Source organism: Mercenaria mercenaria, chromosome 5 (assembly GCF_021730395.1).
Source record: "Mercenaria mercenaria strain notata chromosome 5, MADL_Memer_1, whole genome shotgun sequence".
NCBI classification, from domain to species: domain Eukaryota; kingdom Metazoa; phylum Mollusca; class Bivalvia; order Venerida; family Veneridae; genus Mercenaria; species Mercenaria mercenaria.
In genome coordinates, this window is record NC_069365.1 from 56,466,339 (window position 1) to 56,479,067 (window position 12,729).

Sequence of the window (12,729 nt, forward strand, 5' to 3'; positions counted from 1 at the left end):
AACTTTTTGTTCAGGTATGTCGTAGACTGTATTCGGTATGTGTCAGTAGGTAACCGAAGGTAGGCAGTATGCTCGAATATATATTTTGTTTTGAATACTGTGAAATCATTTAAATTCGCTGGCATGAAATTTCGCGCAATCATGAAGAAGGACTGTTTCGCGCGGGCTTTAATTCGCGCATTTTCAATTTTAGAAAGGAAATATAAAATAAAAAATAATAATAGCGCGGTCTTAAATTCGCGCATCGAAATACGCGAAAATTCGTCCTACGCAAAAAAAAATGATGTCACAGTATTCAAGCATTTAGCAACCTTTCTGTATGCATGCAGTGAATCTCAGCGTTTTAGAATATTGTAGGTTTTAACCTTTACCCTGCTAAATTTCTAAAATGGACTGGTCAATCATTCAATAAGGGAGTACCACTTCTTATTCAAAGGGGTGTTCAATGAAAATTTACTGACACGGATGTGCAGGCTGATCTTGGTCTGCACTGGTCGCAAAGGCAAAACTATTTGTCACAGGCAGGCTAAAGGTTGATGGAGTGTGGGAACGCTAAATGATACAACTTCGCTAAATGATCCAACTGACGTTAAGGTAATATGCGCCACCTAACGAAAGTCAACGGACCGTTATGAAATTTTGCCGAATCAAAATTGACGATATTTCCCATTGACTGGTATTTTTTTCATTTTTCTGTTATTCTCCATTTTGCTGCTGTAAATCTTCAAACATGGCCACTAACATCATTTTTTCAGCAGAGCGCAAAATGACGTACTTGACTGGTTTTTCGAGTATCGTTTTTATATACAACTAAAAAACGGCAAAAATCCTTTATTTTCAAGTTTATATTAAAATTATCTCTCCAGTGATATATAATATGCCATGTTTATTTCAACGTCACATCAGAGGCAAGCGATTTATGAACGCAAAATACGTAAAACTGACGCTGAGTTTCACCCGAAATTTCGCGTAAAAACGCCTATATCTTAAAAACTGCGAGATAGTTTTTTGAATAAATTTCAACAGAAGTACAAAATTTCAATTGGTATCGATTCCTTAAAAGAAAAATGGGGGTCACCGATTTAGATTTCGCTCTATTTACCGTTGCGCTTCACCTACCCCCAGTAAAAATAACAACGTTTTCATAATTCTTTCGTAAATTTCCATTAATTCAAATTCAGTGTCTTCTTCTGTTGGTGGATATAATGAAATAATATCAGTTTCTGCTGTTGGATATAATGAAATGGTATCACAATAATGATAAAATGAAGACGTTTTTCTGTTTATTAAATTTTTCAAACAGATGTATGTTTTCTAGAAAATGTTCTATACATGACAAACAGTTTTATTACAGACAATTTGTGCCTGTGCACTCTATATAGTATTTCGAAGAGTGCGCAGTTAATGATTCCATCTTTACATAGAAACAGTTTACAGAAATTTAGATTACGCATACAGTACTCTAATGAGGAGAGAAAGGAATTTGTTCCATAAGTTTATTTAGGGTGTTAAGAATCACATGTACCTCCAAGACGTTCACACTGCAAAGTTTCGCTCGTGGTACTTTTGATTAATGTTTAGTACTTTAACAAAATACTTGTTTTGTTTATATATCCCGGTAAACAAATGTTACAAACAACACCGAGGATAGTATGCGCCTGATATCAGAAGACGCAGGTTCATACATGTGCTATATATCCCGACAAAATTATAAACGTCTGCTGGAAATTAAGCAGTAAATTGAATAAAATACTCACAAAACGTCAGCACGGCTTTATACAGTGTAACTTCCGAAAACCGGACCTTCTGAAAACCGGAAACCTTTGAAAACCGCACGAAACTCAAAGTCCCGTTTTTTTCTGTTCTTATTTCTATATATTTTTAACCTCTGAAAACCGGAACTTCCGAATTCTGAAAACCGGACGATTTTTGAAGCACCGTTTATATTTTAACACTAAAATAGACTTCTGAAAACCGAACAGCAAAATATTTGCTTGCTTAAAAGTGTCACCTGATAATCCAGAAACGCTGTCAACATGTTCTTTTGTTTATTCATTAGCGGTGCGGGTTTATTTTGACACGCTGTATAATCACAGTGATCATTTGATGCAAAAGTAAGGAAGTAATTAGCGATTATTTTCATTTGTATTCAATTTATGAAAACGTGATGAATTAAATATCTTATGTGTTAAAACTTTCTTAATGTTTGAACGAAAGAAAGATGGATGTTTTAAATGATTTAGTTACATCGATTGAACTATGCATTATCAACATTAATTAAAATTAAATGTTGACAAAGTCGGGTTCAAAGATGCTAAAATGTATGTGGAAAATGTTTGCTTAAGTGCTATTGTATTAAAGTTCTGTTGTTTCTTTTTATATTTGTGATTTATGTATTTATTATCCTTAATAGTTGTAAATAATTAATTAATTATCTAATTAATTAATAAATTAATATGAAATTGTAAAATTAGAAAGGATAAAAATCTCCTTTATCCTACGTGTAAGAAAACAATACTCTTGTGCACCACGTCCACTTTGCCTACAAACTTTCAAACTTCTGAATTCCGGAAACTTCCAAAAACCGAACTTTTAGGCTGGTCCGGAGGTCGTTCGGTTTTCGGAAGTTACACTGTATATCACCCTATTTTATAATTTAATTTTATACTACAGTCATGTTTTACAAAGTCTCCATTTTATTTTCTGGCCACATTTGGTTGATTAAACTTCTACCGTGCGCATGCTTTCAAAGCCTTTAAAATGAGACATTTAAAATTGTGGCATTTGTATGGTTTGAACCTACGTCTCCTGATATCAGATGCAAACTTTCATCAATGTAGTCAATCTAGATGACGATCTTAACATTTGAGCCAAGTCATGAGAAAACCAACCAAGTGCGTTTGCGACCAGCATGGACCCAGACCAGCCTGCGCATCCACGCATTCTGGTCATGGTTCATGCTGTTCGCTAACAGTTGCTCTAATTGCAATAGGCTTTGAAAGCGAACAGCATGGATCCTGGCCAGACAGACTGCGCGGATGCGCATGCTGGTCGTAAAGCCACTATGTTGGTTTTGACGTTTAAGTGACAGATATTGAACAGTCACTGTAGTAGCATGAATGACAAAGCAACTAAAATATAAAAAAGAATGTGTAAGAACGAAGAATCAGTCTTTATATTTCCAAACTGCACTTTTAGCCCCGATAATCTATTGTTTTAATAGAACCTATGTAAAAACTGCACTCATTTATCGAAATAACTGCATTTTTATTAAGACCGCACCGTTTTCTGCGTTTTCTTATAAACCATTTCATCTTGTTTACCTCACACGAACCGGCCAACTGAACTTCCGGCGGGATAGTTCGAACTTTTACCTGTTTCCTCTCCAGAAAACGGTTGTGCACACAAGTCACGGGCAAATTATTTTCTAGAACGGTTCGTTTTGTCCCTATCCTGCGTTCGACAGAATACCAAAGTAAGATAAAAATACACTGACATGGAAATATCCAGTACTGGCATGAAGCATACCTGCGTGAACATAAATTTAAAAGTTAACGAAGTCTAAAATGAACACCAAAATATCCGGTAATAGAATCTCTTTAAGATTGACTACAAACATTTTGCTTAGAACTTTAACATTTGATGTGCTTCACTTTTCTGCTAAGGTTTTAGCGTTTTGACAAATGTTTTTAATTTTATTAAATTTAAACAAAGTTTGCTTAAGAACTGAAGCTGCAACTACAAATAAAAATCAGCGTATTCTAGGTGAATACAACTTTCGGCTAAAACACACTTTACCGTTTCAATAAAAAGGACTCTTTGTGTTTCTGTGTCATGTATAGGAGAGCAATTTCCTGAAATTATTCATTTATTTCAATAATTTCATTTAATCATATCTTCTTTTTTATCATTACTGGAATTTAATAGCATTATATCCACTAACAGAAATAGAAACGGAATTAAAATTTATGAAAATTTACGAAATATGTATAAAAACGTTGTTATTTTTTACTGGGGGTAGGGATAGCGTCACGGTAAATAGAGCGAAATCTAAATCGGTGACCCCCATTTTTCTTTTAAGGAATCGATAGCGATTGAAATTTTGCACGCTTGCTCAAATTTATTCAAAAAACTATCTGACAGTTTCTGAAATATAGGCGTCTTCACGCAAAATTTTGAGTAAAGCTCGACGTCAGTTTTGCGTGTTTTGCGTTCATAAATCGTTTGCCTCTGATGTGACGTCGAAATAAACATGACATATTATATATCATTGGAGAGATAATTTTAATATAAACTTAAAAATAAAGAATTTTTGCCGTATTTTAGTTGTATATAAAAACGATAATCGAAAAACCAGTCAAGTACGTCATTTTGCGCTCTGCTAAAAAAAATGACGTTAGTGGTCATGTTTGAAGATTTACAGCAGCAAAATGGAAAATAACAGAAAAATGAAAAAAATACCAGTCAATGGGAAATATCGTCAATTTTGATTCGGCAAAATTTTCATAACGGTCTGTTGACTTTCGTTAGGTGGCGCATATTACTACAACCAACGCTAAATAATAAAAAATCGGGAGTCTGAGGAAGTACTTGAAATGGTATGACAAGATTTATCTTACGTATCAATAGTGTAAGCGCATTATCTCATGAAAAAGTTTCAAATCTTTTCTAAATCAAGTTCTATGAGCTCAATGATGTAAGTTGAAACCTTTACAAAAATCTCGTCCCGATCCCAATTTTACTTATTTGTTAAATGTAAAGGTAAATTTAGGTAAAGGTAAATTTTATTTACCGTCGCTTTGTGAAACAATTAACATACGCTCTGTAGAGCTTTTTGGCGACCCTATATTAAAAACACTTAAAACCAACTATACCCCCCCCCCCCCCCGCCCACACACACACACACCAGCAATTTGCTGGTACCCATTTATAGCTGGGTCAACTGAGGCAATCGTGATAAAGTTCCTTGCCCAAGGACACACCGCAGTGGGAGTCCCCAGGGGCCTTCAGCTCCATAGGAAAGCGTCTAAGCCCTTTCGACCAATGCATCCACGTTCTGCGTAAAATACACTTGAACTACGTTTAGAACCACTTTCTATGAAAAAGTCAAGTGCTAAGTCAAGTATGAATGGCATATGGACATTTTGTAGAGGCAAACACTCTGACCGAGTCACTTTACGACTGGTCAGGAATTGTGATCTTTGTAGTGAAGACAAACGCTTTGACTATGTTTCATTAAGATTAAGCTAACATTGTGACATCTAGAGTTTTGACAGTCAAATTGTGAATGACAGATGAAGACAGACGACGGACACTGTCATCAAAATGGCTCTCCTCTAGCACATTGTGCTTAGATTAGCTAAAATAAAATTCAGGTATGGGCTCAGTTAAATATCGATTGTCCTAGCTATATACACTCAAGGTACGGAACAAACTTTGCTTAATCGTAGAGAAATTGTTTCTAGTAAAAAAGAAAAAAAAAACACAATTGTTATCCCTTTTATATGCTTTTTTTTTTTTTTGGTCTATTAAGGTGCATCGACGAATTTTACAAACTTTGTAACAATGAATTTTCGAAGGAACTAAATAAAATGAACACGATATTATTCTTACATAAATGTTTCGGACAGTTCCCTTGGCCAATGTGACATAAAAGCATAGTATGTGCCTTCGTGGCCATGTGGTTAAGGTCGCTGACTTCAAATCACTTGCCCCTCATCGATGTGGGTTCGAGCCTTACTCAGGGCGTTGAATTCTTCATGTGAGGAAGCCACCCAGCTGGCTTACGGAAGGTCGGTGGTTATACCCAGGTGCCCGCTCGTGATGAAATAATGCACGGAGGGGCACCTGGGGTCTTCCTCCACCATTAAAGCTGGAAAGTCGCCATATGACCTATCATGTGTCGGTGCGACGTTAAATCCAAAAACAGATTTCGGAAAATATGTTTATGGAACCATAATGCCCATTCTATGCATTTTTGCGTGTTTGCCAACTTACTCATTTTCGATACAGGAATAAACATTTTTTATATGTTTTTATATGTTCTACATAAATTCTGTTCCATTTCAAGCTTCAGAACAAGGCATATGCTAAATTTTTAAAGCACGGTAGTTTAGACGGTTTCGCAGAATCGACACTTTTGTTAAGCATTTCAAAAATAACGATGGGGTTGAATATCCCGAGCAAGCCTTTTTGTGTAAGAAATATCAACTTCTTGTTATAGTAGCTCAATCAAAGAAATGGATAAGGAACAAATAAAATGAAAACGTATTTGCCGGAGGTTATGAATTTATTAAACTATCCCTGAAGTTTGCTATTGAAATACATTTCGAAACAGATTTGTTAGAATAATTTTCATTGGAGGGATTTGATATTAACAAACTTCAAATATTGTTATATGTCACTTACATTCATATTTAAGTGAAACTAAATAAAACAAAATATTCCGGAAATAAAACAAACACGCCCCATGTACGTTTGGTTTTATAGCCCAGTGTAAAAGTAAAAACATTCTGATTAATTATCTGAAACACTGGTTCATTAACAACAAAAGAGATCTAAGTACACTTACGACAAAAGCATTCACAACTGAGTTCATTATTTGTCTCTATTAGGGAAGTCTGTATGTGTTCTTATGTTATTGTAGGTCTGTCTAATCATTTCAATCTAACGGACTTTAAAATCTATCGCTTCGCTCCCAAGTATTCAAAAGCACTTTTTACACTTTCTAATACGCAGCTGAAAATCTGTATCTCCGTCGAGATGGTCCAAGATGTCCACTGGATTAGGTGGACCATATGTTGTACATTCATCTCTTTCCGAGAAAGTAAATAAATGACAATCAATATTGTCAAGACACTTACTCCTGCAACCGTCAAGGGTTGATTCAAGATAATCTATGACCGGCACGTCGTTCCTTATTTTAACGTTGTCGATTGTTTTAAATTCATTGTAAAACTCGGTGCACACTAAAATAAATTATAACAAGCTCACATTATTTGATACTGTGTTGTAAAATAACGTATAGTTTCACTTAACTCCGGTTTGCAATCTACAATTATAAAACAACATTTTCTTTTGCCTAAACATTACTTTTAAATGTAATAAAATAATTTCTCAGGGACAATTAACAAATGACTGTATAAATGAATAAAATGAATTTCTAAAACTGCTCATATATATATATATATATCATATAAGTAACTTATTTTCATGTATAAGAATAGTCAGCCAATTTGCCAGGAATTACAGGTACCACTTGTTTCGAAATTCTGGTTTCAAAAGCTTATTTCTTTTTTAAGAACATTAATCTATTTGTTTATTCTATATTTAATGCAAAGAGTTACGCTAAATAAAAAGTGGAGTATACATGTAAATACTAATGTTATCATCGAATGATCAGTTTCAGCAGCAATTAGTTCTGGTAAATACAAACACACACCAAATATCAGCTCAATATGAGTAAGCTTTAACTAGATATTGCTGCAGAATGACAGCAATTACGGTTCTTAATTAATAAAAGAGCATTTTTTCTGGTCAAACCAGGTGGACTTTCAAACAATCTGACTAAAGTACATCTCCTATTACGCTACGCATAGGATCTGAGAACGACCTATTCATTGCCTCGTTCTGACGACCCTTTCGCTAGCCAATCAGAGCCTAACTTACAACATCTTGCAAATCTACCTGTAGCATTGACTGTTGATATTTACAATTCTTATTTCATAATGTATCAGATAGCCGCCTAGCTCAATCGGTAGGTTGCTTTGTAAGCGAGGGGTCCCGGGTTCGAGCCCTGGAATGACTGCACATTTTTGTTACTCTTTGACATTCGAACAAGTCGTCTGATTGGATGAAATAAAAATAGCAATACTGGAAATCCAAAATCTACAGAAGAGGAATGTGAATGGGTCGTTCTCAGATCTTCGTTTAGAAGATCAAGTACTTTAGTCAGATTGACTTTCAAACGATTTGCAGGGCAGCGGCTTATTCAAATAAAAACGATTACGCAATCGGATATGCGCTGTGAAGATTGACTCTGGACATAAATCGATGAATTGCTTGGAAAAAAATGCGGGAGGCAAATGGAAAAAATGCGGGAGACAAATGTACACAATTGTCCTTTTCTAATTTTGTACAGGAAAACGACAGAACTGGTCTTTTATGAAATATATATGTATTTGTAACAACATCATATTCATTGTTGCCATTATGTATATTTCGAACGCATTAGATTTGATTTTAAAAAATGGACAAAATGCCTTGATTTGCTCACCAAAACTTTATTTCTGATAAGATTTTAATACAGGAAATTTAGATACTTATGTCACACTGCACACCTCTTTGTATGATAGATTAAGAAAGTCAGCTGTTTTTAACACATAGATTAACCTAATCTCTTTAGCCCCATCCAAATCTACCATATTTCTTATCCCTTTAACAGCCTCTTTGTGTTGTTTCAATTATTTTAAATTATTTCTATAAAATATTTTCCTTTCCTCTAATTCTATCCCTTTTATTCCGCCTTTTTTTAACTATTTGTCATTGAGTTTCACCAAGCAATAAAAGACCATGTTTGTAAATATTGAAGACATTTCACATGTTTATGCGTGTGTGTGTATAAAAATTAGAAACACACTTCTTATGCCGCCCTTCGAAAAAAGAGGTGTTTATTGTTTCACAGACGTCAGTCGGTCGGTCGGCATGTCCGTCGGTTTCCGGATGATAATTCATGAATCTTTAATTTGGCCTAGGATCATGAAAGCTAAAATGAGGTTGGTCATGACCAGTAAATGACCTCTATTGACTTCGAGATCAGTATGTCAAAGGTCAAGGTCACAGAGATCCGGAACAGCTAAACGGTTTCCGGGCGATAACTTAAGAATACGTTGGCACAGGATCATTAAAAGAGAGGTTAATCATGACCAGTAAATGGTCACTATTGATTTTGAAGTCAGTAAGTCAAAGGCCAAGGTCACATTGACACAGAACAGGTCTACAGTTTTCGGATGATAACTCAAGAACACTTGGGCAGGATCATGAATGTTGTTTAGGAGACTGGTCATGACCAGCAAATAACTCATATTTATTTTGAGATTAGTAAGTCAAAGATCAAGATCACAGTGACCAGGAACATTTTTACCTTTTCCGGAGGATAAATTGAGAACGCTTCTGGCTAGGATCACGAAAATTACTAGGGAGGTTGATCATGATCAGCAGATGACCCATATTGATTTTGAGGTCAGTAGGGTAGTGTCAAGATCACAGTGACCCGGAACAGTTAAACTGTTTCCGGACGAAAACTTGAGAACACTTGGGCCTACGATCAAGAAAATTGATAGGGAGATTGATCATGATCAGCTGATGACCCCTGTTGATTTTAAGTCAGTAGATCAAATCTCAAGGTCACACTGACTCAGAAAAGTAGAACTTTTTTGCCAAATGACTGTTTCATGTTCAGTCCATAAAGTTGCCAATTCCTGCCCGCCTGTGATGAAATGATGCACGGAGGGTCAACTGAGGTCTTCCTCCACATTAAACTTCGGCTGAAAAATCGTCATATGACCAATATTTGCGTCGGTGCGACATTAAACCTAACAGAAAATAAAGATAAACAATTGAATGTATTTACAGCATGGAAATCCAGTTCATTAACTGGCTCAAAACATACCTTTCAATATTATATCAGGAAGTGCTCGAAAATCTAGTTCTCGATGTTATAACATATAATATTGAACTATGAATTAGTTTTCTTAATCAATGTTAAACGACCAAAACTCTAGCGTGTTTTCACAGCGCGTATCCCCTATACTAAATCAAGGTGTCAAACCCACGTGACCTTTAGATGCCGTTCACATAGAGTAAACGTCTCAATTCAGGTAACATTTTTGCCTATATTTTTCTCATTTCTTTACGGATTTTCATAAACAAAAGTGCGTCGAAATCAGCAAAAAATGAGTGCTTTCCTCCGCACAAAGCAGCTGTTTTCAGTACTTTTCTCAAATTAACTCAAGTGCTTCTCATTGGCTTACTGCGTAGATAACGTACACACTTCCGCAATATGGCGAAGTGTTTGAGAAAAAAACATGAACACTGATTGCAGACGTTTTATATGGAGGAAATCAAACAAATTTCTGTCTTCCACGCTCTTTGAAATTCGTCCTCTGGTATGAAAAAATAAAACACGGCAAAATGCTACTTGTATCAGGACATGTTCTCCGTGTGTACGATATCCAAAAGTAACGTTGGTTGGCCACACTGTTGCTTACTCAATGTGACTAATTGTTATCACGATACGGCTTCGAATTGTCATTATTTAAAGTGAAACTAGTCCAGTCTTGTTAGTTTAATTATCAAAACAATGTAGTATTCTTGCTTAGATAAACAATTATATACATAATATTAAACCTATGTAACTAAATGTTATAAAGATATGGCTGCGGAAGGACATACGGACGGACGGACGGACGGATACACTTACAACGCCAAATCTATGTTCGTCCGTTTTTCATGAGAGATAAAAAATCTGATTGTCTTAACTTAAATGACGTACTAAGTGTTTATGTTGTGAAATAGTATATCTGAAAAAAGGATGGTACCCGATGTGTTACATTTGAATATAACATTCAAGTTCTCACTGTAGCAGGTGGTTGGTTTTAATGTCAAAACCCTGAGGTTGTGATCAAATAAAAGAAAAATAATTTAGGTTAAATTACGCTACTAAGGATAATGCATCTAACTGCGCAAAATTAAGTAAAAATCAAATCTATATCTAAATCCTAAATAATACTCCAACACCCTGAGTCTCTAATATTCCACCATAGTTTCAGTATAACCATACTTACCACCGCTAAATAAGTAGGCATAGTCACAGGCTGCAAAGATTTTAATATTTTTCACATAATTAACGAGAACTTCACGGCGGTAACATATAAACTGACGGATTTGCCCAGAGAAACAGAATAACACTACTATTATCATTCATATGAGTTTAACTTCACTTATACCACTGTAGTTAATACAGCCTCCACCCCTACCCCCAACCCCCACAAAAAAAATAATATCCTTTCCATATAAATCAAAGATAATTTTTTTTTAAAAAACCATAAATATTAGCTATAAGTCTTTAAAACGTTTAAATACGCACACATACAATTCGCGACACTTTGACGTAACGCAGAAAACTGAAGCCATTTCTAAATTTTCACTGAAAGATGCATTGCAAATTCACGGGGAAATACTTTGCTATTGCGTGTTGTAAAAAAATAATAGACTGGCTACCAGAAAGATTTTTGCATGCATGAAATCCTTGAAATTCAGTTTTGTTATATCACCGTGTACATCGCCGACATCGCATATACGGCTATTACGCAAATACGCTCATTTTCTGCATTTTGTCAACATCAAGAAGAGTGGGCTTGGAAAATCTAATTCAGAATTTGGCTTGCTTGAACAGACAATATAAAGCTGCATTTGACTTGCTTGAACAGACTATTTAAAGCTGCATCAAATCGCTGGTGGCAACATTATAATAAAAATTGTGTTTCCCACAAATTAATATGTGAAAATATAACAAAGTAACATATGTTAACATAATGATAATCAGTTCGTAATGTGCTTTTCCCAAAATATTCGGTACAAATTATAATCTGCCTTGTAGATAAAACAGTTTGTTGTGTACATTTCATAGCGTGTGTTGTACATTCACTAGTTTGTGATGTGAAATTAACAGTTCGTCTTGTGCATTTTCAAATATATTCGGTACAAATCATGATTTGTCTTGTATATAAAACAGTTTTCTATGTACATTTACTAGTTTGTCCGGTACATTTCTTAAGTTTGTGTTGTGCATGCACTAGTAGTTTGTAATGTACAATTAATAGTTCGTCGTGTGCATTTACCAATATATTCGGTACAAATCAGAATTTGTCTTGCAGATAAAGCAATTTGCTATGTACATTTACTAGTTTGTCCGGTACATTTGGTAGTTTAATAAACATCTATCTTGCATTCACTAGCTTATGTTATCCAATTAATAGTTCGATTTGTGCTTTTCTCAATATGTCCGGTACAAATTATAATTTGTTATGTAGATTAAACAGTTTGATATGTAAATTTACTAGATCGTCTGGTACATTTCTTAATTCATGTTGTGCGTTCGCTAGTTTGTTCTGTCCGGTTGATAGTTCGTCGTGTGCATTTCCCAATATATTTGGTACAGATCATAATGTGTCTGGTAGATAAAGCAGTTTGTTAGGAAATGTACCTAGTTTGACAAGTACATTTCTTAGTTTGTGCTGCGCATTTAGTAGTTTGTGCTGTCAATTTTATAGTTTGTTACGTACAATTTACAATATTATCCATTAAAATTACGATTTGTCATGTCCACTTATCAATTTGTTATGCGGAGATAACAGTTCGTCTTGTATGAAAAACACTGCTTTATGCAGTTTATTTATACAGATAAGAACTTGACACTGCACCGGCAAAGATTTATAGTCAGCTAATCCCCCAATCAATTTGTTCCCATTTTAGTCATTTCGTCCCCCTTCGCGGTTTCATTTATCGGCCCCTCGTTTTAATACTTATATTTGTTGAAGTTTGAAAATAATGATTATTTCAATTTTGATGTTAAATATATGAATGTTCTGCATAAAAATATGAAAATCAGTTTACTTTAAAAACTACATCTTTTTTGTTTTATGAATTATCTATTTTAGTAATCTTTGA

At 34.8% G+C, this 12,729-nt stretch overlaps 1 protein-coding gene across 2 annotated transcripts in view; it reads right to left on the minus strand.

Annotated features, from left to right (window-relative positions):
• Window positions 1-6,270: 6,270 nt before the first annotated feature.
• The window catches only part of LOC123559046 (uncharacterized), a 30,199-nt gene continuing 23,740 nt past the window's right edge, over window positions 6,271-12,729 (minus strand). For both annotated transcript variants that reach the window (XM_053543664.1, XM_053543665.1), the window contains exons 5-6: window positions 10,845-10,874; window positions 6,271-6,968 (exon numbers count right to left, since the gene is read on the minus strand). In XM_053543664.1, the coding sequence (XP_053399639.1) occupies window positions 6,706-6,968; window positions 10,845-10,874 (293 nt within the window). In that variant the 3' untranslated portion in view covers window positions 6,271-6,705. The remainder of the gene's footprint in view (window positions 6,969-10,844; window positions 10,875-12,729) is intronic.